The following is a 27681-nucleotide window of genomic DNA, read 5'->3' on the forward strand; positions in this document are numbered from 1 at the left end:
ACACTTCAGCTCTAAATAATTCACTTAACAAAATGGCACCACACCTAATGAAACTAACAGTAAGTCCTTAGCATCGTCTAATACCCACTGTGTATTTCACTGTAACTAATTTTTGAATAATCAAATACAATTCATGGTTGTACAAAGTTCTGTGATACACACAAACCATAAATTACTCAGCTATCCATTCACTGTAGGGCATGATTTAGGACAAGATTATTGCACACACCCTGGACAGTTCTTACAATCTTGAGATTCTAGTCCACAGGTTCTTGACACTTCAGTTGTTGTTACAGACTGAATGTTTGTGCCTTCCAAAATTTCTATGTTGAAATCTCATCCCCAAAATGATGGTATTTGGAGGTGGCGCCTTTGGGAGAAAATTAGGTCATGAGGATAAAGATCTCGTAAATGGGATGACAGCAACAAAGGGACCACGGCGGTCTCTCTGGGCCAGGTGAGGATACAAGAAGTTGCCAGTCTGTAACTCAGTAGAGATTCTCACCAGAACTCAACCATGCTACCTAGCACCCTGATCTGATGTCCAACCTTCAGAACTGTGAAAAATGTTTGTTGTCTAAGCCACCCAGTTTGTGGTATTTTATTATACCTGCCTGAGCTAAGATGGGTTATTTCTTTGGGAATCTAAGTCAAATTTTTTCTCTGACCCCTAGAAAACTACACCTAGGCCCCAGTATGCAACTGCATAACCACAACTTCTGAGAGTTAAAGGACCTCTGGGATCCTGTCCAGGGAGTCCCCAAACTTCAGGTCAAGGATATCAGCTCCTTGTGACTTTTAACCGTCCATTGGCCCACACTACACGTTGATGACAGACAGCTGATCAGGCTGACCCAGCATCACACAGGCCCCAACAACCTCGCCTTAATCACAGACACATGGCAACACACTACACCAGGTCATGCGTAGGCCCCCACAAACAAGCAATTATGGCTCATACACGCAACCCTCGTAGTAACAGATAAACAAATTTGGTACATACATACAGTGGAATATTATTCAACCACAGAAAGAACCGAAGTACAAATAAGGCTTACATGGATGAACCTGTTAAACATTATGCTAAAGAAGCTGAATAGAAAAGATCACACACTGTATGATTCCGTGTATATGGCATGTCCCAAACAGATAAATCCATAGAGATAGAACGCAGATTAGTGTCTGCTAGACAGATGTGGTGGTTGCACAACACTGTGAATGTAATAAATACTACTAAATTGTTCACTTAAAAATGGCCAATTTCATATTGTGTGAATTTCACTTCAATAAATTATTTTAAAAATGTGAATGGTCTAATCACCTCAATTAAAAGCAGAGATTTTTTCAGACTGAATTTTAAAAACAATATCCAGTTGTATGATCTTTATGAGAAATACATTTAAATAGAAAGACATAAATAAGTTAAAAGTAAAAGGTTGAGAAAAGATACGCTGTGCTAAGACTAATTAAAGGAGCACTGGATTGGGGGTATTAATATCAGACAAAGTAGGTTTGGGAGCAATGAATATTACAAGGGACTAAGAAGGTCATTTTGTAATGATACAGAGATAAATTGGCTAAGAGTACATAACAATTCCAAATGTTTATGCATTTAATACAAGAGCTTCAAAACACATAAAACAAAAACTGATAGAACCAAAAAAGAAAAATAGACAAATTCACAATTTTAGCCAGAGATGTCAAAATCCCTCTCTAAAAACAATTAGAGATAATAAATTAAGTTAATGCAACAGAATAGGAAATATATAAATGTACCCCACTACATCTGGTAATTTAGTATACGCCTAAGGTAGCAATTAAAATAAGTGGAAAAAGATGTGCTATCTGTAAATGGTGCTGAGAAATAGGGTAGCCATATGGGGGTAAAATTAGATTCTTACACACAAAAAATTTAAATATGGAAAAATGAAAGCACAAAAGTAAAGGAGAAATCTTGGGAAACGTTTAAAATTGTCTAAAGATGCAGAAGGCCTTTCAAATATGAACCAAAACTCAGAAGTCTTAAAGGAAAATAGTGGTAAATTGGATAACATAAAAATAAATTTTTCATGGCAAAAGAGGACTGTAAGCAAATTAAAAAAAAAATAGTACACTGAAAAAAATTTTTGCAAATCACATCATAAGGTGCTAATTTCCCTACTATGTGAGTAAAAGGTCACTTTTCAATTGAATATTGAGCAGGAGATATAGACAGTTCACAGAAAAGTAGTTCAAACTCATTCATAATAAGAAAAAGGCAAATAAAAACTACACTGGAATATAATTTCCCACCTACCAGATTGATAAAGATCCAATAGTTTGATGCCTTGAACTAATAGTTGAGAAATTTACACTCAAAAGCTCAGAATACATGTACAGAATATACATGTAACAGTTAAGAAAACTGATTACGTATAAGGCCAAAAGAAGATTCATTCAGTTCCAAAGAATTAATACAAACCTCTGACCACAATGTAATAGCATTAGGAAGAAGTAAAAAAAAAGATAAGCCAAAGCTTCTGAGTTAAAGAGGACCACCTAAAATGAGTTACAAAACACGTGGAAATGAATACTGTAACAGAATAGGACAAAATAGAACAATGAAAATAGTAAATGCCAAAACTGTAGGACACAACTTATGTACTAGAAGGAAATGTACAGCTTAAGTGCATTTATTAGGAAAACAAAAAATTAAATTCTCAATTCAAAAATGTAGCTTAAGGCCACCTCTCTGGCATTTGGAGACAGCCCCTACTCTGTCTATGGAGTGTGTATCTTCCCGAAGAAATCTCCACTGTCACTTTCCTAGATGACCCCATGCTCTGGGACCACTGTCCCTTCTGAGATGGACTGTATTCTGTCTATGGAATGTGTATCTCTAAATAAACTTGCTTTCATTTAAAAAAAAAAGAATGCAGATTAAGAGAGACAGGGCACACTCAAGCAAAAAAAAAAAAAAAAGATAAACATAAAGGGCAGAAGAAATCAATAGAGAATTAGGAAAAATAAGAGAAAACAATAACAAAATCAAGAGATGGTTTTTTTTTAAAGATCAATGATCAATACATTATGTAAACCTCTGTCAAACCTGGTAAAAATAAAAGAACAAAGATGCAAATAAGAAAATGAATAAGAAGCCAAATGAAGTTAGAATAATAGTAAAATAATCTTATGAATGACTATTTGCAAATAAATTTGACAACCTAAAATGAATGCATTTCTTTTCTTTTTTTTTTTTTGGTGGGGGGAGGTATTTAGGTTTATTCATTGATTTATTCTTAGAAGAGATACTAGGGATTGAACCCAGGACCTCATGCATGCTAAGCATGCACCCCACCACTTGAGCTATACCCTCCCCCCTACATTTCTAAAAATATAAAATACCAAAGTTGGCACAAGAAACAAAATTTGAATAAACCTGATGCAGTCAAATAGTATAGAAACATCCCCTCAAAAGAAGAAAAAGCCAAAAGCCCAGATGGATTTACAAATACATTTTAACTAAATTTTTGTGAACGGATTTGATGACCTATTTGATGAGATAAATAGAATTTTTTTTTAAAAAAGCACTTGATATAAGGTCCAAATGACAAAGAAGCATAGGGAAATATGCTTCAACTCACCAGTAGTCGTTAATAAAAATGCAAACTAAAACATCCAGGGAAGGTAATACGAAGTGTTTACAAGGACACAGGGTGCTGCTGGGGAGAATGTAGACAGCTGCAGCCACTCTAGAAAGTAATCTGCTTGTACCTCACAAAGTTGTGCAAACAACCCCCCACTGTACAATATTCCAGGGTAAATAGTCTAATCTAGTTCAGGTCCATAAGGGGGCACATAGTAGGGTGTTCTTTGTGGCAGCCAGGGGTTGTATCCAGCACTACAGGAATGAATGAATTAAAAGTAGTAAATGTATACTACGAATTACTCTGCAAATGTCAGAAGCGTTGAATAGCACTGCAGCATTGGACACGGAACATGATGGATCTAGACAACGGCGCTGAGTGGGAAACAATGACACCTTTACAGCATAATACCATTAATACAGGAAACGGGAGTGAGAGGATGGTCAAGTCCCAGGTCTCGGGCAAGTCCCTGGAATAGGCAAAGTGAAGGTCCTTGGATTCGCGCAGGAAAGAATTCAAGAGCGAACAGCAGTTGAGTAAAAGTAGATTCATTCACAGAGATGCACATTCCATAGATAGAGTGTAGGCCGGCTCAGAAGGCCAGGGAGGCCGCGAGGCGTGGGGTTGTTAGTTTTTATGGGCCCGGTAATTTCATATGCTAACAAGTGGGAGGATTATTCCAACTACTCTGGGGAAGGGGTGGGATTCCCAGGAACTGGGCCGTTACCCTGAGCCACCACCCTTTTTCTGACCTTTTATGGTCAGCCTCGGAACTGCCATGGTGCCTGGGGGAGTCATTACCGTGTTCATATACTACAATGGGAGTATAATGAAGTTCAAGGGCTACTGGGACTCAAATCTTCAACTGCTGTGTCATTGAACGGTTGTGCCCTGCCCCTTTTCCTCCTGTCTCACCATTAATATAAATTTCGAACACACAACATGACATATTTGATAAAGGATATGTACACATTTAAGCATGCATACCAAACAAGGTGGTGTGCACGCCTCTGGGGGAGATTTGGAATTGGGAATGATGGGGGAAGAACCAAGAAATGAATGTTGGACTAAACAATTTTGGTAACATTGTTTAGTCCAACACTATGCTATGAATTGAGGTCCAAAAATGCAAGTCCAAAATTAAAAAACTAGAGCCATACCCTTCCTGGCCTCTATCTTAATGGAAGGCAAGTGTCCTAACAGCCTCAAATATCCAAACAAGGAATCCTGAAACACTCTGGAGCTGCAGCTCCCACTCCAGCATCAAAGAGAAGGGCTGGGAGCACCGCTGTTCCGGACTCCATATGGGAAGCAGGACACAGGGGTAGGATTTACGATTCTGTCTCACATGAGCAGCTGGCTCTCAGGCATGCAATTCAACTTTCCGCTCGACTGCATCATTAATAATTGTTTACATATATTACATTGAGTAACCCTCACAAAAACATGAAAGGCTGGAATTATTGTAATTTTACAGATAACCAGTCTAAAAGACGTATAATCACTTTCTCAGGGTCTCCCAACTAAAAGAGCCGATGTCTATGTGAAGGTCTAACTCCAACACCTTATACATGTGCCAAGAATCTAAAGAGAAGTACTCCCACTACTCTTTCTGGAAGAATTTGTGAGGAATTACCATGCAAAAGCCTTAAGAAAGCTGAACAGGAAAGTGACTTGTTCTCCTGTCAATAAAGTACCCTTACCTCATGGCTTCAAATTATCTGCTTTTCTCTACCATGTAATCTGTTGTCTCCCTGTCTTACACTCTGTGACTAAAGTAGAAAATCTTAGCAGGGTACAGCAAACATGCTAAGCAGGAACTAGAAATCACTATGCAATCATGTTTCAAAAAGGAAACATTTTTTCCCAGCTGTCTCTAAAAGAGACCCAATCATAATAGCAGCAATTTTGCCCAAAATTCATGTGTAGTCGTAGCATCCAAATACAGTCACTGCTAAAAGGGTGCAGGACTCTGTGGAAAGTTTACTTATACCTCACAGAAAAACCTGCATTGCATTTGCTCAGGAAGAGATGTCTGAAATACTTTAAAAAGAAAACCCTCTATTAGGAGGGAGGGAACAAGTGGAATTTTCGCTCACCTGAAGCAGTTTAGCCACATTTCCTTTTGACTCATTTACATCAACTGAGGCAGTATTAAATTATCATTAATTTTCAAATGGACTTTAAGTTATTGAAACAATGTTTCACAAATCCTAAAACAAGTTCAAGTTTTATAAAGAGTAATTAACATGTATCTCTTATTAAAATGAACTCTACTGTGGGCCATCTTTTTCTCCTTGGGCAACAAGAACAATAGAAAATAGAAAATATATAAGGAAAATGCAATCTTCCTTTAGACTCTTTCTTAGGCCCCCAAATAGATCTAGCAAGACCTTTTACTGAGAAAAAATTATTTGGAAACTTCTATGTCTGATTTCATAACCTCTTTTGAAAGTATATGCTTGTTTTCTCCCTCCCTAAATTCCTTAGAAGGTAGTTAGCTTCATGACTTTGGGCAGGTCACTGATGGGTCTGGAACATCCTGTTATTGCCAGGAAGTAAGGTTGCTTGCAGAGATGTCAGGGCAGCGCTGAAGGGAGCAAGGAGTCAGCTTAAAGTGGCCACAGTGGATAAATTCTGACAATTTGAGCAACAAAAATATGTACATTATAATTAAAATGTAGACAGTAAAAGGCCATGAACTCAAGAGACTAAAAAGAAAAATGTGAAAATGCAATCCACAAATACATAGGCATAACAAAATATGAGAATGCATTTAGTAAGTACAAAGTATAAATAAAAATGCATATGTATACACACACACACATATGTATATACATTTCCTTTCCATTAGGTATATAAGGCATATAAATGTGTATACGTGCAAGTGTGTATATGTAGTGTGAATAGACAGACCACTTATCTTTCCCAGGTCTTTAAACAAAAGTCAGCTTCAAAGAGGCCTTCCCAGGCCACACAATCTAAAATATCAATCTGGTCTCCAGCAATTTCTTCATCTTTTTCTCCTTACAATTTACTGTCTCACATAGTATATATTTACTTATATATCTTTTTACTGTCTGCCTCCTTGATTAGAAATTAGGTCTATGAACACAGGAATTTTTGTTTAATTCACTACTATTATCTTCAAAGCCTGGATTAGAACAAAGCTTGGCACACAGTAGGCACTCAATACAAAATTTTAAAACACAAACACAAACCTTCTGCTTAATCAAGAATGTATAAAGAAAACTCTTACATATGACAAGCAAAAATTGCATCAACTGTAACAAGGCAGAAAGATATGTTCAGCATAACCAGATTAAAAAAGGAATCCAAAAGTTCATCACCATTGATCACACTCAAACAAGTGGAAAGGGTTTAACCAGTGTGTTCTAAATGAATTAGTCCATGTCCTAAAAAGAATTAACTGAACAAACTCAAATCCTCATTTTTATGACAGGAAATCTCTGGACAGTCCTATTGTATCTATAAGATACTAATAAAGCATGAGTTTTAAATAATGCTGAAAGATCGAGCCAATGTACCACAGTAAGACAATAGGTTGCATAGCTGCAGATTAAGCAAAATTTAGCACCTCATTGTGAACAGAAGCATCAGATTGTAAAGTACATCTGTGCTAAAGGCATGGCTGTTAAAGATTCTGTCAACATGACAAGTGAAGATTAACTGTAAAAACAGAATCAGTGGCTTGGGTTTACATCACCTTGGAGGAAGAAATCAGGTGCCACACTTAGATCAGGAATAAGTTAATGAGTAACTCGGACTTATCATGGGTCTGAGTCATTCTTTTTTTTCTTTAGGCCTAGTAAGTTTAGAGCAACCTTAGGGAACTTTCTGAAATAAATTATTACTCAACCCTTAGAAAATATTAAAATAAGTATTCCTATACCTCCAGGAAACATGAGAGAGAATAAACTAATGATGACATAAACTCAGCTTATGATATTAAGATATTTTAGATTAGATGTAATACAAGCTTGGCAGTGTTTTTAAAAGCATTATATTTGTTTCTGTTCAAGGTTTGACATTTTCAGTTACACTAAATCTGTAATTTAAGTTGTTTAAAGAGAATTTGTCTTAGTATGTAAGAAAAATAATTTTCAGGTTTTTATAAGTATAAATTGACTATTAAAGTAATTATATTAGTAATCATTGTTTCACACCATGCATATTTATGTGTGTATATATATATATATATATAAATCCTTCACTTTTTCATAATTCATTTGTTCTGATCTGTTTTTATAGATGCTTTCCAGACAATACCCAAGATTCTAACTGGTTCTTAACTGCTCAAAGCAACATTTCCGTATCAAATTTTACCTCTATATATCTGCTCAGATAAAACAGGAACATACTGCCCCACCCCGTCATGTTCCTCATTACTCTGAAGAATGGTAATGATTTACTCTCTAAAAATTTTAGGCTCTGCTATACTTTAATCGTTAGTTGAAAATGGCTCATTCTGTCTGCTAGCAATGTCTTGTCTAGTATCTCTAGTTTCAAAGAAGTTATCCATAAACTTCTTAAACCAAGTTTACAACCCACTTACAAAAGACCTCATTTACAATTCTAATTATAGTCTATCACACAGTATGTTTAAACCCACGCTGCAAGCAAGAGATCAAATAATTCCTTTACGATGAAGAGCCATTCATTAAACTGATGGATCCATTATTCTCTGAGCTGGGTAATCTTTCTTCAAGCATCTATGGTGAGTCACTGCCACAAATTATTTTAATTCCCTATGAGAAAGCCTGTTAAGTTTTACTAAGTAAATTGTAAAAATTCATTCTTACTGTGAAACAGACTAATGAATACTTAGTTTTTATCAACAAACAAAATGTAAAAATTCTCTCAGCTTTATGAAGGCTGTGTATGTAATTTCATAACTTTTTATAAGGTTTCTGCTTTGGATAAATAATTACACCATATAAAAGATTAAGGCTTTCTCACATGCATAGCAAACATGGGGTGTAGAAATGAGGACTCTGATTCCAAGAGGCAAAGACCCAAATTAAATTAACAAGCAAAAAAAGGAAATTTATTGGATCACAAAAATGAAAAATTAAAAGATGGTGTAGACTTCAGGCATGACTGGATCCAGAAGATCAAACAATATCCTCAGATTTCGGTCTCTTATCTCCATTTTCCCTTTATGTTGTTGGATTTATCTTGGGAAGACTTCCTTCACGTGGTGGCAAAAAGGTTACTGGTGAGATTTTAGCCTTACTAAATCCTTAAAACTTCCAATGCCAGGAGTGGGGAAATGATCTTCTCTTACAACCCATAACAATGCCCACCTAGGGCTCTTTAGTCTAGACAGGGCCATTTCTAAATCCCTATCCATCATTAGGTTGAGGAAAATAATTGGCCAGCCTCTGACCAATCCACAGCTCTCCCTGATTAAACAGCTTCACCGGAATGACGTGCATTGAGGGTGAGGTAAGTCTCAAATGGTGCGTAGAACAGATCCCAAAGTAAAGGACGTCTACTATTCAGGCTGTTTCAAATGAGGGATGCTCATGAACTGAAGGCTTTTCCACATGTACTACATTCATAGAATTACTAGCTGAAGAATTCGCTGATATTGATTTAATAAGGACTGAGTGGTGACCAAGTGCTTTCTTACACTTGTTACACACAGTCAGTTTCTCTACTATGAATTTTCTGATGTCGTCTAAGGGCTGAAGCACAGTTAAAGTTGTTCCCACATGCATTACAGTTATAGAGCTTTTCTCCAGCATGAATTCTCTGGTGCAGCCGAAGGGACAAGACCTGATGGAAAGCCTTCCCACATTCATTACATTCATACGGTTTCTCTCCAGTATGAATTCTCTGATGTTGACTAAGGTATGAGCCACAACTGAAGGCCTTCCCACATTTGTTACATTCATAGGGTTTCTCTCCTGCATGACTTCTCTTATGATGAATTAGAACTAAAGCATCACTGAAGGCTTTCCCACATTTACTGCATTCAAAGGGTCTCTCTCCAGTATGAATTCTGTGATGTCGATTAAGTTGTGAGTCAGTCCTAAAAAACTTCCCACACTTGATGCACTCATAGGGCTTTTCGCCGGTGTGAATTCTCTGATGTTGATTAAGGTGGGAGCGATATCCAAAGGTCTTCCCGCATTCAGTACATTTAAAGGGTTTCTCTCCTGTATGAATTCTCTGATGCAGAGTAAGGGCTATGCGTCTGCTGAAGGCTTTTCCACACTGATTACATTCATAGGGTTTCTCTCCAGTGTGGATTCTCTGATGTTGGTTAAGGTGTGCACTCTGTCTGAAGGCTTTGTTACATTCTTTACATTCATATGGTTTCTCTCCTGTGTGAATTCTCTGATGTTCAACAAGGAAGGCGTAACGGCTGAATGCCTTCCCACACTCATTGCATGCAAAGGGTTTCTCTCCAGTGTGGATTCTTTGATGTTGAGCAAGGTGTGCACTCTGTCTGAAAGCTTTGTTACATTCCTTACACTCATATGGTTTCTCCCCGATATGAGTTCTCTGATGTTCACTGAGAAAGAAGTCATGGCTAAAGGCTTTTCCACAGTCATTGCATGTGTATGGTTTCTCTCCGCTGTGAATTCTCTGAGGTTGAGTAAAGAATGAGTAACACCTAAAGGCATCACCACATCCATCATATCCACGGGGTAATTTAACAAAATGAGTTGTCTGATGCTGAGTAAGTAATGAGTGGAAACTTAAGAGATCTGAAAAATCATTACTTTCGTAAGGTTTCTCCCCAGGAGGAATTTCTGCCTCTTTACTGAGGTTTGTACTCTGGTTGAGTTCTTTACATCCATCAGCTATCAAAGATTCCTCCTCAGCATGCAGTCTTTTATGCTCAATTAGGACTGAATTTTGGGGGAACATTTTGTCATAAATATCAAATTTATGTACTTGCTCTACTGTGGGAACTCTCTGTTGTGTTAAAAGCACTGACTTCAAGAGAACGTCTCTCTCAGAATTATTATATTCATTGTCTCTTTTCCCAGCAGAGATTTCCTTAAGAGTTGTCGCTTGCCTGAAATGCCTCTCCTGATTTCCTTGATGCAGCTCAAATTCACCCTCACGTTTCCAGGCTCCTCTGAAACACGAGCGTCCAAGGCCGTAACTTGTCAGTCTTTCCATTATCATCCCCTGGGATATTTCCTCTTCATCAATGTACCACTTTGGAGATAATGCCTTGATTTCATACCAAGACTCCCAGTCTGAAAAATATCAAGAAAGCAAATGTCTCCTCTTTCCCTTTGCAAGGAGAAAGAAAACTCTTATTAATGAAACTGGAGAATTTACTTGGGGGAAAGAGAGAAGAAAGTCATGGTTTTGACACCTCTCAAATACGGCCATGCAATATGAACAAAATACAAAGAAAGCACAGAGGATGAAGACAGCTGACAGAGGAAGGTATATGAGGTGGTGATGGTGAGACGGTGAGAAGGAAATGCAGGGCGTCAAGATGCAGACAAGGCTAAATACCAAGAAGATAAGGAACTGAGAACAACTGATTAGATCGTAGTTACCATTTCCCTGCCTCTAGTCTTTAGTCTCCAGTCCGTCCTGCACTAGCTAAACTAAAAGCTCAATAAGGGCAGAGATTAATGTTTGCTTCTCTTTCTTCTTACTGTTATATTTAGCACATAGGAAAATGGCAGCATTTTGCTGAATGAATGAGTGCTGACAGAATGCTCAACAACTTTCCAGATTTTATCAAGGACCAGAGAAAAATGGGGTTTTCCCCCTTAGGTTTTAGAAGAAATCTGAAGGTCACCTTTTCTTATCATAGAAAAATGCTGCCTTACAGAATAGACACTTGATCTTTCAGGAGAGAATACTGGTAGAGGTGAGGTGGAAAGAAAACTATTTTTCAAAAGACGATCTCCAAAACAGGAAAATAACAAACCCACACCATGTTACACCACAACATGTTACACCATGTTAATCAGCTGATACACTTATACAGAGCCCACTACTATGTGCCCAACTTCTAATAGAGAGAAAAAAGTCTGAGACACAGGTCCTTCCCTTTTTTAAAAAACTGAGAGAGAAAACTTGTGCATACAAAAATTCAATATAATACATAATGCAGAACTAGTTAACATGACACAGATTATTAGCAGTACAAGTGTCAGAAAATCAGAGATCAAAGCTCGCTAGCTTAGTTAAGAAATAATTCCTGGAGAATATGAGATTGATTTACAAGGCTATGATCAAGCTGCCAAAATACAGTGATTATTTCAGTAACAGTATTTGCATACTTTGTATTCATATTCAGTATTTTCATGTTTTGGTATGCTTAGGGTTACTTTAGAACTAGACATGTTAGCATTCCTCAGATAATTAGATACAGTCTTTTTTTCATAACAGCTTCCCACCTGTTGAAAAAAAAGCTGCCTCCAGGCTACATCTGCACAAACTGAAAAGCAAAGAACATATACTCCATCTGTACCTTTCATCCCAACACACCCTCCACTCAAGGAAAGCTCCCATCTCTACCAGGCCCTCCTATGCACAGCCATGGATTTTTCTTACTTGGGTCCCCATCTCAACCTAGGCCTGAGAGTCTTTTGTTGACTTATCCTCTGTTAGCTCTACACTGTTGTTCATTCTTCTGGCAGAAGTACAACCACTGCTATTTCCTCACTTACTCTCCTAGAACCTCCTTTCCTGTATCCATCACCCAGGGCCACCACATTCCCTCTTACCAAGAATAAATCTTTACTCCAGGCAAATGACAGCTTTATACAATACCTAAGGTAATGCTGAGTAAAAGAAGACTGAGGAGAAGATGCCAGACATTCTCTAACATGGAGGATTCTCAGGTGCCTGGAGCTCCAACCACTCTCTTTAAAAAAAAAAAAAAAAGATGTTCTGGACTTAGACAAATGAATACTATAAGGGAAGGAACTTCATGTGGGGTACTCCAGGGGAAAGTACACAGTAGAGTCTGGGGGATGTATGGAGCACGAAATAAGTATTAAATATGTAGAAGAAATGTTCACTATGACTGGAATAGAGGAACACTTAGAAGTCAATGGCATTATGATGGCATTCAGCAAAAGGTAATTTACTCATATCAGTAACTGATTGAGGGGTAAAGGAAAATTATGGATTCAGGCAAAGCAGAAGACAGACAAACTGACATCCATGTGGCACAGCAGAAACACAACAGGGCTTGAGGGTCAAAGGTGAGTTTGAATCCTACCCCTGCACCCAGCTAGCCAGTTACTCTACTGTTAGTAAACTGATTAACCGACCTCTTGAGCCTCAGTTTCTAAGTAGGCAAAATAAGGTGATCTTGCAAGTGTGGTATAAAAATAAGGGATAACATATTTATACAATACCTAGCAGTGTCTGGCTCACTATACATGTTCACTGATACTTATCATAAAATGAGACAAATTAATACATGCTCATTAAGCTATCCCTACGCCTACACCACTAGTAGGTGCAGATATTATTACATCTCTGTCCAAAAGAATTATGAAATAGGCTGATGATCACATGGCAAGAAAGAATGCGAAAGGTAACCTCTTTGGGATTAAAACGTACCCAGATAGATACCAGAGACACATAATTTCCAACTGATCATAATCTATAAATGATGGAAGTTAGAAGTCAAATCATGAGCAACTTTGGAATCCAATCAGAACTGTATAGTAAGTAGGCTGGTGTATAAGGTTGGAAGAGGAAAAGATCTCACTAAGCTGCAGACCTGTGCTGAACTGGTGAGCAGTAGGTAGATATACTGATTCAGCAAACCGTCTTCTGATTCAGTAAACCCTCCTTTGATTCAGTAAACACTCCCCAGGCATGAAACCCAGGAGATTCTGGTGCAAGTGTGTGGAAAAAAGGGAAATCTTAAAAACAAAGAGGGAGTTTACTGCTAAAGCCCAGAATCCATGCTCCAATGAACAGCTTAACCAATGACCCACAGATTTATAGATTGGATCTCCTTGTTTAAGAGAACGTATAGCTACGCTGTCCAATATAGCAGCTACTAACCACATATGGCAATTTAATCAAAATTCAAAATTTAAGAATTCAGATTCTCAATCACACCTAGCATTATTTCAAGTGCTTAAAAGCCAAATGTGGCTCGTGGCTACTGTTCTGGAAAGCACAGATCACTTCTATTATCACAGAATATTCTATTAGACAGCACTGCATAGAGATCCAATTAATGACAAAGATCTTATGGCTGAATGAGGAAAAGAAAGAAAAACAGGCACAGGAGCCATTAGAGGGAGAGAGATACAGAACAGAGCTTTGGACAGAGAAAAAGTACCTTATGCATCTCAGTAAGCTGAGGAATGTGAAAATGAAGAAAAGCACCTGGATTTATTCACACTAGAGGGGCAGAAGTCAGACTGTAAGTGGTAAATAAGACAGTGGAAGAGAATCAGAACTAAACGCAACAAGTGAAGATTACAACTAGTATTTAAGGAACTGGAAGACAGAAGGGAGTATGGCGTGTAGGAACACCAAAAAGGTCCTATAAAATGTCACAAAATTATTTTAAAGACTTAAGTAAACAAAAAAGTTAAATATAACAATACTAAGTGAAAAAAATAAATATTCATACTCATTTGCCCCAAGTTATTTTATATCAGGTCACTTGCTATCATAATTCCATAAGGATTTTATTTCTGAATTTATGAAATTATTTTAAAGGATGCTTAGGAAAAAAATAATACTTATAAAAGAAAATTCTGGTGAAATTCTTGGACCAATAATACTACCTAAGCCTTGCATTTTACACCTTCTTCTCATTAAAGTCTCTTCCATAAAAGGACTGAATCAGGGTGATTTGTAAAATTATCTATCATTGTGCGGAAGTGTCAAGAAAAATACACCTAATGCCAAAAAAAAAAAAAAAAAACCACCCACAAAACCTTATGGGATGCAGAGGAGAACAGAGTGAAGGGGTACATCACCGTGCACCCCCATCCTGATTACACTTGGCTGAAAGGAATCTCATGAGAAAAACACACGGAAGGATTTCCCTACCCAACTGTATGTGTAAGGGAGCATCAGCTGAGGACAAGCACATTAGGGCTGCTCTACAATATTTTTCACTTTTTCTTTTAAACAGAAATAATATGTATTAGAAAATATTTAAGCAATGCAAAAATGTATGAAGTATACTCTCTCAAAACATCATCCCAAAGACCAGTACTATTCATGGTTGGGTCTGTTATCCTCCTAGAATTTTTCCTATACAGATAATACAACTTTTTTCTAACTTAAAAAATTAACTTACAACATTGTAGACATTTTTCCTTGTCAGTACAAACAAAGCTACCTCATTCGCAGAATGAATGAACCATAATTTAGGTAACCAGCATCTTAATAGATTTTTATACTTGTATCCCTAAAGCTAAGTTATCTGCTTGCCAAAATTCAGTTGTGCTTGCAACCTGTTTAGTTCACATTTATAATTACATAGCTTAATTAAATTAATTAATTAGATGAGTGCTGAAAGAGAGTCCTCTTAATGAAAACTAAGTTGAAAGTTGTAGAAAAACAGGCTAAAAGTCAGTTACTCAAAAACCCGATTTTGATTTAAGTATGGAAGAGAACTGTAGAAGCCTATTAAAAACATAAAACTCTGTAAGGATTCTATACTCATTGGTTTGGAAGCATTTTTGCTTCACTCTATAAGAAATCAACAATGAAAGTTTTTATTTATGTCAGAAAGACAATGTTGAATTTTAATCAACAGAGCATATTCAAGTAAAAGGTTTTAACACTGTATCAAAAAACTAATAAACATTCACTTATATGCCATAAAGTTAAAATAAAATGCCTCACATTTGTGTATATATATTTTTTGATTCCTCATAACCAACTTACAAATCAAATAAGCAGCTTCTACAATATGTTTTTGCATAATTTAATATTTTATAGGTTCTAGTGTGAAATAAAACTATACACATATTTTAAATAGTAATATCCACTGTCAAACTGCCTTCCAAAATAATTTTTATCAATTTACATTCCTATCAGCAATATAAAGTATATGTCTTCAAACCTAATCATACTGGCTAATATCATTCTAAAAATCTTTGCCCCTACAAGTAAGAGTACCTCATTATTGTTTTAATTTGTAATTCTCTTATTATTATATTATTGAGCATTTTTATATACATTCTGTATCTTTTATATACTTTGTGTCTTCTTCTTTGGTGAATTTCTTACTCCTATACTTTGCACATATTTTAATTACACTGATATCTTCTTTTAAATGGTTTATAGAAGACATTAAAATTTAAGGCATTAAGGCTTTATAAGCATTTTTCTCCCTCAAATCATCACTTTTTATTGTCACATGTCTTTATATCAGACCAATCTCCCTCAAGGATAACAGGCAAAATTCTTAAATATAAAAACTGAATCAAGCAGTATATTAAATGAATAATACACATGACCAAGTATGCAATTCAGAAACACAAAAACAGTTCATCAGTAGGAAATCTTTTACTATATATTATACTCTACACTGCCCTGTAATTTTAATTTCATCAATAACAAAGAAAAGAAATATTTCCTGAAATAAAAACTTGACTCTCCATCCCGAGAGAGAACACATGTACTAGGAAAAAGTGACTCAAAATGGTCAAGACTGAAACGTGCCCTAATAAAATGATTTTAAAATGAAAACAAGAACCATCTAGGCGTTCAGAACAAAATATGAAGGTACTTACATATAAAGGGAAAATATCAAATTGGCATCAGACATCTTTGTAACAATATTCATCACCAATCCTATTCTATATGAAACTGAAGGAAAGAATGGTCAATTATGAACAAGGCAGAACTTAAGGGGGCCACTGGTTCCATGAACTCTTTTTGAGGAAACTGCCAGAGGACAGACTTCAGCCAATCAAGAGATGTCTAGAGAAATTTCAGCAAAAGGACCTAGTGGAAAACACTAAATATATTTAACTACAAAATTAACACAAAATGAAAGATTGGCATAAATGTGACAGAACAGCATGTAAATATAATATGCTTGGACAAAGTACAATGCATACAACTAACAAAATTTGCTAAGGGAAGGTGGGCAGCAAAATTAAGCTACTTACTGACTCATCTGTTACAGGTTAAAAAACAAAGGCTAGTTTTTAAAGCTGACCAATCAAGTAATAGAAAGAATAAATACTGTCTAAAGAAAGAGAACACTATAACCATGAAGGTAAACACTAGAACAAAAGAAAAAATTTTCTAATTATTATAAAAACTACAGTATTACATGACCAAAAAAAGGCTAGAAAAACATAAACAACAAGGATGGGGTACAGCTCAGTGGTACAATGTGTGCTTAGCATGCACGAGGTCCTGGGTTCAATCCCCAGAACTGCCATTTAAAAAAAAAGTAAATAAAATTAAAAAAAAAAAGTAACCCCGCCAAAAAATTTTAATTAATTTTTTTAAAAAACAGATAAATGAAAGTCTTTTTTAAAAAATGATAAAAACCAGAAAATATAACATAAAACAAAATGCAGAATTAAGCCCAAACATATCAAAAATATGACTGGACTTTCACTTGTTAAACTGAAATGATGTCCAGACTGGTTCACAAAGCAGAACTCAACTCTATACTGCATATAAAGCCCATATTGAAAACAAAGTACTTTAACAAAGTTGGAAATAAAAAGATGGATAAAGACACTAAAGAAAGCATAAAAAGGCAAGAAACAGATTCTCTCCTAGAGCCTTCAGAAGGCAGGCAGGCTGCTGACATCTTGATTTTAGCTCTGTAAGACCCACTTTCAGCTTCTGGCCTCCAGAGATAGAAGATAATAAATTTGTGTTGCTTTAAGCCACTAAATTTGTGGTAATGTGTTACAGCAGCCATAAGAAGCTAACACAGAAAGCAGACTAGTACAACCTCTGGAGGGGAACTTGGCAATTCCTAACAAAACTTCATAAGCAATCTCACATCTTGGAAACTACCCTGAAGATAAAGCCTCAACAAAAGGAAAATACATATGTACAAGGTTATTTATTGTAACATTATAACTGTAAACTACTGCAAACATCCTAAATGTCCACACGTTAGTGAGTAGCTGCATAAGTTACTGTAAACTCCACATGACGAGCATTGTGCAGCCATTAGAAAAATGAGGAAGCTCTCCATGAACTAATATGGAGTGAATTCCTGTGCAGCTGACCCTTGAACAACTCAGGGGTCAGGGGTCTAACTTTATAATCAGCCCTCTGTATCTGGGGTTCAGCACCCACGGGTCCACAAACTTCGGCTCCTGTACTATTTATTTTTAAAAATTTGCATATAAGTGAACCCTTGAAGTTCAAACTGTGTTGCTCAAGGGACAACTGTACATATACGTGTGTACGTGTGTGTGTGTGTGTGTGTGTGTGTGTGTGTGTATGAAAAGAGCAAAATGCAAAGAGTATCCATGGCATACTACTCTTCATGTAGCATATAAAGAAATACAAGAAACTACATATGTATTTGTTCACTTGTGCAAAAGAAACATAAAAAGGACAAACCTGAAAATAAAGAGATTGGTAATCTACAAGGGGTAGGTAAGGAAGGGGCAGGAAGGAGTAGGGAACAGAGACAGGACAGGAGGGATGAGGAGGGAGCAACACTTTTCTGAGGCTATATTCTTGTAAAGACCTGATTCTTAGGAACCTAGTTTATAAGACCGAGCAGGCCCTCCCCCCAAGGACAAAGGCCTCTCCATGTCCCCTGCCTCTTGTTAGTAGAAAAACTGAAGTTTCCCAAGCCTCCCTAAGTCACTAAAGAGCAAGATCAAGTCTTGCTTGACAGGACAATAGAGTCACAGAATCTTTCAGTGTCTAATGTACATTCCTGAGTTGTTGTACAGATTTTATAACTGCCACCAGAGGGAAAAAACTAACTGCATGATGACCAGGCTGCAGCCATGACATCAGCTGCTCCATCTTGAGCAGTGCTGAAATCTACTGCCAGCACAATTCCAGGAACTGGCCTCAAGAGAATGGGATTAATGCTGTTGCTCATAAGGAAATGTATTTTTGTGGGCATCAAAATAATTGTAGCTTGCTTTGCCCATATATATAAGTAGGCAACTAAAGTTGCCAGTAATGAGATGTTACAGACCCATGTCAACATCTTCCACTCTGAGAATATGGTGCCCTATGTCAGCATGAAGAAGTTACAGAAGACAGACCTCCTGCCCTAATCCCACAGAAATGGAATGATGTCTGACAAGTGGGGGTTTATAAGCAGTTCTTTTTGCCCTTTCCTGTTTGCCTACTTCCATTCCCCTGAAACCTTAATTATAAAAATGAGATCCCTAGGTAATATTTAACCTAACTCCTGACATGCTCTACTGAATGCAAACAATGCCTTGCCTAACCTGTTGATTCTGTTTCTAGATTAAAGAAATAGGAACAAAGAATTAAGTAGTTAAAGAATTAAGAATTAAGTAGTTAAAGCTCTCTATCCCCAGCAGCCCCCTTAACAGTCCTGTAGGCAGACCATGTGGGCAAGATAACATCAGAAAAAAAGATCATGTGAAGTCAACCAGTCTACACACAATGGAAAATGATGCAGAACCTAACCTCCTGCCTCAATGATTAACTGAGATTACTTCCCCTTTTTTTCCCTTTAAAAACTGTCATGGCTGAGCAGAATCTTGAAAGTTGGTTTCGGGGACATGAGTTCACCTTCTCCCCAGGTTGCCAGTCTTCTGATTAAAGCAACCTTTCCTTTCCACCAACACTTGCCTCACGAGTACTGGCTTTTGAGTGGTGAGGAGCCAAAGCTGAGTTTGGTAATAGTAATGTTTCAGATACTAAAAAAATAAATGCAAAACAATAAAAACCAACCAGGATGAGGCAGAAATCAATAGTAACAAATGAACCTAGAAGAACTAACTTAAATCACTTTGGAAAATAGTTTTTAACTGAATTCTTAAGACTAAAAAAATACTTATATCTACATACAAATAATGTAATATAGATAGTAAATTTGTTTCTCACAGAGGAATAGGTTAGAAATTCTGAAACTACTTTATATGTATATTTAAACTGAGCAAAAAATTAAATACATCGCTTCTCATTGTCAGACAAAGAAATAACAAATAAGTAAAGGAGGAAGGCTACGATAAACCCTGTGGAGCAGGACTAGAATCAAGGTGTCAATATACACTGAAAATTTTAATATAATAAAAAATGAAGCAGAAGTAAATATAGAAGTGTATGTCTGTTCTTGTGTGTTGGTATATATACATATATTTCCCACCTCCATCTGCCAGGAGGGCCTAGAAGAAATGACATCCAAGTAGCAATGAGCACACCGATCACCCAGACCTTGGCTTCTAAATAGCATTTCCCAATAAAAACGGCTCCTTGGAGAAGTGGTTGATTCAAGGATGGAACAAGAAAAACAAGATGAACTTGGAACACCTGGAACCATAGAGGAAGGCAGTGCTCAAAAAAATGGATGGGGGCATGTTAAAAGATCACAGGAATGAACTTGAAGGAGATCCCAATGGTCAAAGCTGAAACAACTTGAGCAACAAAATAATGATTCAGTAGTTCTACTTCATAGAAGAAAAATCCATCATTCCATATATATGAAGAAATGATTCAAAATATAAACAAAGGGGAGAGATGGAACAGCTCTTCCCAACCAAATAATCCTAGTTAATATGTGTAAAGAAAAGAAGGAAACAAAAGTATCAATGTCAGGCCAATATCACAGCATTAATTGTAGCAGACAAGATCCAATGGGCCAATGGATGCTAAAATCAGTGGGCAAAAGTTCCAGAAGAAATTGAGTAATCTCAAAGTGTTTCCTCCAAATATTTATTAATAATAAATAGAAAAACTGTAACTTTACAATGGAGAAACCAAGCAGACACCACTTTCATCAAGTGATGAAAATTAACATCTTTGATAACAAGACACATCAATATTATGACTCCTTTAGTATGATGCACTCACCGAGAGGGACACATTATTCCTGCGGCATTCTTCACAAATGCATTACCTCCATCTAATCATGAGAAAACATCAGATAAACCCAAATAGAATGCAAGAAAATGTAATGAGCCATCTGTTAGAGTGAAGCATATCTGAAGACTCTGGGAGAGATTTCTCTAAGAAGATAAAATCAATAGATAACCTAATGTGTCTGAGTGTCTTAAGAGATTTAGATAATTTAGATGGGGAGTTGAGAACTGAGTTAGGAACATGTATATAAAAAACTAAGGGGGAAAAACAAACAGGAAAAAAAATCCAGAAAATCATTAATGCCAGGAAAAATATAAAGTTGACAGAAAAAGTAATCCTGGTACATGCACAGCACGGCTATGACTAGCACTTAATAGCCATAATAATGTAAACGATGATTCAATCAAAATTATGATACTGGTGAGATAGGGAGATGGCAAAGTGTGTGTGTGTGTGTGTGTGTGTGTGTGTGTGTGTGTGTGTGTGTGTTACAAGCATGTGTTGGATTCAGGATAAGAAAGTACTAAATTCTTATTTTCTTAGAAGATACTGGATGAGGACTAAATCCGAAAAAAACAGTCAAGAAATAGCAACATCACATATTTGTTAGAGACATGAAGAAAACACCAAAAAAAAAACTACAAAAGTGAAGAAAGTGGATCCCTCTAGGGAGAGGGAAACTGGGAAGCAGGGCGAGAGACTGCGTTTTTTAAGGGAGCAACCCTTGTGAGAGTAACCCTTGTAAGACTACTTGTCTCTTCAACCAATGTGCCTACATAACTTCAATAATAACTTTGATAAAAATAAAAACTCTGAAAAGAACTCTAGAAATGTATACAATTCTGCTCATAAAGGGGAAAGAAGAACTGAGAAGGAATGAGATTCAGGGTATAGGCAGAAGTATTCTTGAGAGTATAACTTGATAGAAATAGAGAGGAAAAGACCCCCTGACGCCCAGGGCAGCCTTCTCATGACCAGCTGGGCTGGCACCGTATAGCAGCCCTCCCCGCCCGGTTCCCCGTCACTTACCAGCATAATGACCATCTGACATCTCTCGCTCCACCAACCAAGGTTCCTTCCCTTGCTCCAATAAGGAGATCATGTTGGGCTTAGAAATGGAGAGCCCTGTTTACAGGAAAAGAAAAATGAGAGCAAACAAAAGACAGACAGATAGACACATCATCTTGCTACTGCTGTTCCAGAACTCAAGACTCAATCTCTTGGCCATCAGGCAAGAAAGGACATTAGAGGAAGGGCCTGAGAATGGAATGATGCTTGAATGGAGGATGAGAAAGATGAAGCTTCTTTCACAGCAGAAGTTCTCAAAGTACTAGAGCAGGAGAACCATCACCTAGGAATTAATTAGAAATGTAAATTTTTAGGCTGCCCCAACCCAGACCTACTGAATCAGAAACCACAATGGCTCTCAAAGTTTAATGGGCATCAGAACCATCTGAAGGGCTCATTAAAACCCAGCCTACTGAGCCTGTTCCCAGAATTTCTGATTCTGTAGGTCTACTGTGGTATCTCATAATTTGCCATTTAAAAAATTCTCAAGCCATACTGATGCTGCTTTCTCAAACCATCATTCTACAGCAAAGGGAACTACTCAATTATAACTCTATGAAACTGCTTCAAATAACTTTCTGGGAACAAAAAGCAGAAATCTAGCTAAGCATTTAAGATACCCTCGATATTCCCAATGGAGGAAGTAAAAACACCCCATAGGGGAGATGTGAATTATGGGGGAGACACATCCTTACCAAGCCATACCAAGTTCCTGTAGTTTTCCAACATGACATCTCTGTATAAATCCTTCTGAGAAGAGTCCAGCCATTCCCATTCCTCTTGGGAAAAATCTAGAGCCACATCCTTGAAGGTCACCAAACCCTGAAATTTAAAAAAAAAATTCTTGTTTGCCAAGTACTCCCATAAGGTCCTAGCAGAAAAGATGAATTCTGCTTCCAGCCAGAGTTCAAAACTCTAAGTGGTCAGAGGGAAATAATTATTGGGAAACAAGTCTGTGCCTAGGTTTGTCAAATATTTTGAGAGAATGAGAAATATTAGAAACAGACTCACCCCTTGAAATGACCACATTTTTGTAAAAGAGAAAAGATAGATACGCAGGAAAAAAAATAGCTTCTAGCATGAAACATGAGTTTATAATATGAACGTATGTGAGCAAATGCTAGGTTTTGTGTTACATATCTGAAGTATCAAGACATTCTTACAGGGAGAATTTCTTTATATTTCATAGACTGGGGTAACAGATGGGTCACAGTAGCGAAGGAAGGCCTTGAACTGGGCTTTAACAAAGGCGTCTGGTCTGAAAGTTAGACTTTATATGTAAGGAGAAACTTCCAGGGATGTATCTTGAAGAAATAATGAAGGATATGTAAAGAGATTAAGACAGAATTTTCACTGAAAGGGTACATAAAAAATCTGGAAAAACTCACATGTCCTAACATTGTATTTAGAGCTCAATTCTTTTTTTTTTAATTGAAGTATATAGTTGATTTACAATGTTGTGTTAGTTTCTGGTATACAGCAAAGTGACTCAGTTATACATACATTTGTATATTCTTTTTCATTATAGATTATTACAGGCTATTGAATATTGTTCCCTGTGCTATACAGTAAGTCCTTGTTGTTTATCTATTTTTCACATAGTAGTTTGTATCTGCTAAATCCAAACTCCTAATTTATTCCTTCCCCCACCTTTCCCCTTTGGTAACCATAAGATTGTTTTCTATGTCTGTGAGTCTGTTTCTGCTTGGTACCTAAGTTCATTTGTATCATATTTTAGCTTCCACATACAAGTGATATCATACATTTGTCTTCCTCTGTCTGACTGACTTCACTTAGTATGATGATCTCTAGGCCAGTCATGTTGCTGCAAATAGAACTCAATTCTTGATTCTTATTTCACCCCACCCTGTCTTCCCATCTCAGTAAATGGCATGACCATTTACACAGCTGCCCAGGTCAAAAATCTTTGCAGTCATCCATGATTTCTTTCTTCCTCTCACACTCCACAAACAATCCCTGATCAAATCCCATATTTTTTATCTCCAGTATACACCCTGAATCTCACCAGCTCCAATGCCACCACCACAGGCCAGGCAGCTATCACCTCCTACCTGGATTACTGCAGTAGCCTCCTGATTGGCCTCCTTGCTTCCACCCTTACTCCCCTGCTATCTATCTTCCCATTAAAACATACAGCAAATCACATCACAAACAGTCCAGTGGCTCTCCTTCACCCTTAGAACAAAATCCAACATTATGGTCATGACTTTCAAAGGCTTGTATAATTTAGTCCCTAGCTTCTGCTCTGACCTCACAGTGCTCACTAACCTCTGAGGATACTGGCTCACTTCTATTCCTGGAACACATCAAACATGCTCCCACTATAGTAACTTTATACTTGCTAGTCCTTCTACTTTTAAAGTTCTTCCCCAGATCTCCACAAGTGTACTCCCTACTCTCACTGAGGTTTTCCTTTGCTTTAATGTCACTTCCTCAGAAAAGCCATCCTTGACCTCTCTATTTAATAGGACACTTGATAGTCACACTCTATCCTTTATTTCTCTTGCATACATCTACAACACAACAAATCCTGATCCATCTAAAGAGGAAAGTTCAGTTTCATCACACATTTAAGCAAAACACTGAGTAAAAAAGATACTAAATACTTTATAGAAGGATTATATGAACAAATAGTGGAAAGAGAGAAGTGAAGAGAGTGCTCACTGGGCTATTTGTGACTCTCTGAGGTCCCAAAGTTAAAAAAAAAAATGAGGTGAAACTTCTGGAAACAAAGGGAAAACATCAACTTACCTGGGACATGACTTTACACAGTCCAACAGCCATTCTTCCTTCCTTCTTCAATTTTCTCTTCTGGAGAACAGAGTCCTGAGAAGGGAGAGTTAAAGAAGAGGAAAATGGCAGGCCAGCCCCATGGTGCTGATCTGAGACTGACAAGAGTTTTTTGCCCCGTTATGGTCCCAAGTCTCCTTACACGGACCAACCATATCCACTTCCAGATCTGAGGAAAAAAGGCCAAAGCTGAACTTAACCCCTGAAGTCCTGACTGATCTTAAGGACACACAGCCTGACTCAACAAAATCTAAAGTCCACCCTATGCCCGACAAGACAATGTATGATCTAGCCCCAGCTGCCCCTTAGACCTCATTTCCCACTCCTCTCCCACTTACTCACCCTACTCCAGGCACACAGATCTCCGTACAGTTCCTCAAACACTGCGCATACTCCTTTTTGAAGACCATTGCCTTGACTTTGCCTTCTGCCTGCACACGGCACACTCCTGCTCTTCATTCCTATCTGTACTCAACTGCTGGAGCGACCTCCCTATTCTGTCTAAAGAGAACCTCCCTTTCAGTTACTATTTTTCCTTATCTTGATTTACTTCTCTTCTTAGCATTTAACACCACTGGAGATGTAACTTCTCTTTTCTGTTTACTGTTGTCTTCCCAAAGAATAGTATAAGATTTAAGAGAGCTAGGACTTGTTGGGTTCACTGGTGTATCTCTAGTGCTAGAATAATGCCAGAACCATTGCAGATGCTCAAAACATATTTGATAAACAAATAAATAAATCTCACTGTGGCTCCTCTCATATAAACAGCAATGCTACACATGTTGTATATGTCATTGTCTTACTTAATCTTCACAAAACTGCCAAGGTAGGTATTATTATCTACATTTACCAACAAGTGAAACTGAGGTTCAAAAAGCTTAATCAGCTAACTCAAAGCCGTAAGAGTCAAACTGCAGTGTGACTCAAAAACTTGTCCTCTTTTTAAGAGACCACAATGTCCACATGGGCAATAGTCAACATAACCTGAGGATTCAATGCTATGTATTTTTTAGAGAAGCATCTTTGGAAGTGGCACGTGTCACCTTTATTACTCCACAGAAATTCAGCCTGAGGCAAACATTGCCAAATTTCAATACCAAACCAACAATAAACTGCACAGCCTGAAATAAGTTCCTTGCTTTCTTACAGCCAACATTTCTTCATTCTGAAAAGAAGGATAGTTGTATTTGATCTAGAATTTAAGATATACAACCCCCTAATTCTGGGCTACTCTGCACTAGCCAGCTTAATCTCTAAGAAAATTATTTCGTCAGTGCAACGCAGCTTGAAACCGTCCATAAAAGCCTTTGCAACCCCAGAAGAGAATCAATGAAGTCTTCTCAGCATCTGGGAACCCCAAGTAGCTTCTACATAACAGAAATATCTTTTAAATTTCTGTTTTAAATAGCTGTGTATCACTTGAGTGATAATTTTCAAGTTTGAGATGAACCATCAATCTCTGAAGGAAGGTGATGGAAAAGACTTGGGCTTTATATTGCCTCCCTCCCCCAGATGCACACTGACCCTCCATGCTTCCCTCATGGGCTACATGACCTTGGGCAAATCAATCCAACTGTCAGAATCTTTCTTTCCTCACTGTCAGGATTGCTTGAGCCAACTCCTGGCCCAGAGAAGTGCCACCCTTGTTCCCAGTTAATTCTACACAACATTTGAAAAGAAAATAAGAAGTTTTTTTTAAAATTAACTGGAAAAGTCAGAACCAAAAACTTAGCTCACTTGGCATGGATCAGCCTCTCTCTGCACCAAGCATGAAGAGTTTTAACAAAAACAAACCTAAAATCTCAAACTCCGCGGCCTAAGGAGAGGAATACTGGGCTTTCAGGTTAGGCTTTCCTCCTCCCAAGGCGGCCAATATGAGGATGGTCTCACTACAGGGTGTTTAGACTGGGTTCTGTGACTCACAAGGGGACCAAAGGAAGAGACCCAGATTAAATTCCATGTCCAGAAGGTTCCCAGTCCAAGACCACGGACAATCCTCTCCAATACCCTTAGAACCCAGGGCCCCCATTTTTCACTCTCACAACGTGGGAAAAATCAAGAGAGTTTAGTAATTAAAAGCAAGGATCTCTGGAGCCAAATAGCCTGGGCTTAAGTCCCAGTTCTGTCACTCAGTAACTGTGAATGTGGGTGAGTAATGTTGATCTTTCTGTGCCTCACAACCACACACTAGGTCTCACATACGCATACAAATTCACACCCAATCACACACATATATATGGACACACAATCGCAACTGTAATGTCACATACAAAGACAGTGGCATTAAAACAAAAGTAGAGATGACGATACACAATTACTCTAACAGACACAGTCACACACAATTTCATACACAGTGACATACCACACAAGATCACATATCCTGTCACGATTACTCATACAAAATGATACCTGGAGAGATGGTCATGGGCACATAATCACACTTTCTGTCACACACATTCAAACGCCGTTATATCCAGAGACAAGTGGTCAAACAAAATCACACACAGGTAATGTCACACCCGCAGTCTCTCACAAACCCACACACCATAACACAGTTATACCTGCGGAGACAGTCACACCCAAATACACATGTACTCAAAAGAGTTTTACACCGGAGACAGACGGTCACAATCGCGCGTACACACGGTGACACAGAAGCTCACACGCTGTCACACCCGCAGCCTCTCACATAGATAGACGCAGTGACACAGTCTCCCCGGCGGCGCCTGTCTGGTTCCCATCCCGGTCCCCGCCGGTTCACCCCAAGCCCGGCCCTGACCCCCGGCTCTCGCGCGCAGCCAGGCCCAGCTCACCTCCCCGCGCCGCCGCAGGCTCTGGAAACCCGCCCAACGACCCGAGACCCACGACGTCGCCTCCCAGAATCCCCCGCGGGGCGGGGACTGAGTCGCGCGGGACCCCGCCCTCGGCTGGGGAAACATCCAGATGCAAGCAGCTGGCCGAGCTCGGCGGACCCCGAGCCCCAGAACGCTTTGCGCCTCGGCCGTCTTTCCTTGAATGAACTACAGTTCCCAGAGGGCCCCGAGGCACACCTCGACCTCGCGCCTGCGCCAGAGGCGGCCGCGGCCGCAGGAGCGGGTACCCGGGGAGATGTGTGAGACCCTGGGCGATCTCGGCCACTCAGGTGACCCTGCGCGGCTAGGTGTGAGGGAACAAT

The 27681-nt window shown here is 38.2% G+C and overlaps 1 protein-coding gene across 5 annotated transcripts; it reads right to left on the bottom strand.

Moving 5' to 3' along the window:
• Positions 1 to 8511: 8511 nt before the first annotated feature.
• ZNF527 (zinc finger protein 527) lies at positions 8512 to 27397 on the bottom strand. Of its 5 annotated transcripts, XM_072968672.1 has the most exons (6): positions 27196 to 27269; positions 24849 to 25671; positions 24468 to 24542; positions 22391 to 22517; positions 21657 to 21752; positions 8512 to 10867 (listed from the first exon to the last, which is right to left on the bottom strand). In XM_072968672.1, exons 2-6 carry the CDS (start codon positions 24963 to 24965, stop codon positions 9288 to 9290), a joined length of 1995 nt encoding a protein of 664 aa, XP_072824773.1. In that variant the 5' UTR covers positions 24966 to 25671; positions 27196 to 27269; the 3' UTR covers positions 8512 to 9287. The 5 variants fall into 5 exon arrangements, with proteins under 5 accessions (XP_072824773.1, XP_015103978.2, XP_072824772.1 ...); XM_015248492.3 differs by lacking the exons at positions 24849 to 25671; positions 27196 to 27269 and adding an exon at positions 27320 to 27397; XM_072968671.1 differs by having other exon boundaries at positions 24849 to 27313.
• Positions 27398 to 27681: the final 284 nt, after the last annotated feature.

The sequence above is a fragment of the Vicugna pacos genome, chromosome 9, assembly GCF_048564905.1.
Source record: "Vicugna pacos chromosome 9, VicPac4, whole genome shotgun sequence".
NCBI lineage: Eukaryota > Metazoa > Chordata > Mammalia > Artiodactyla > Camelidae > Vicugna > Vicugna pacos.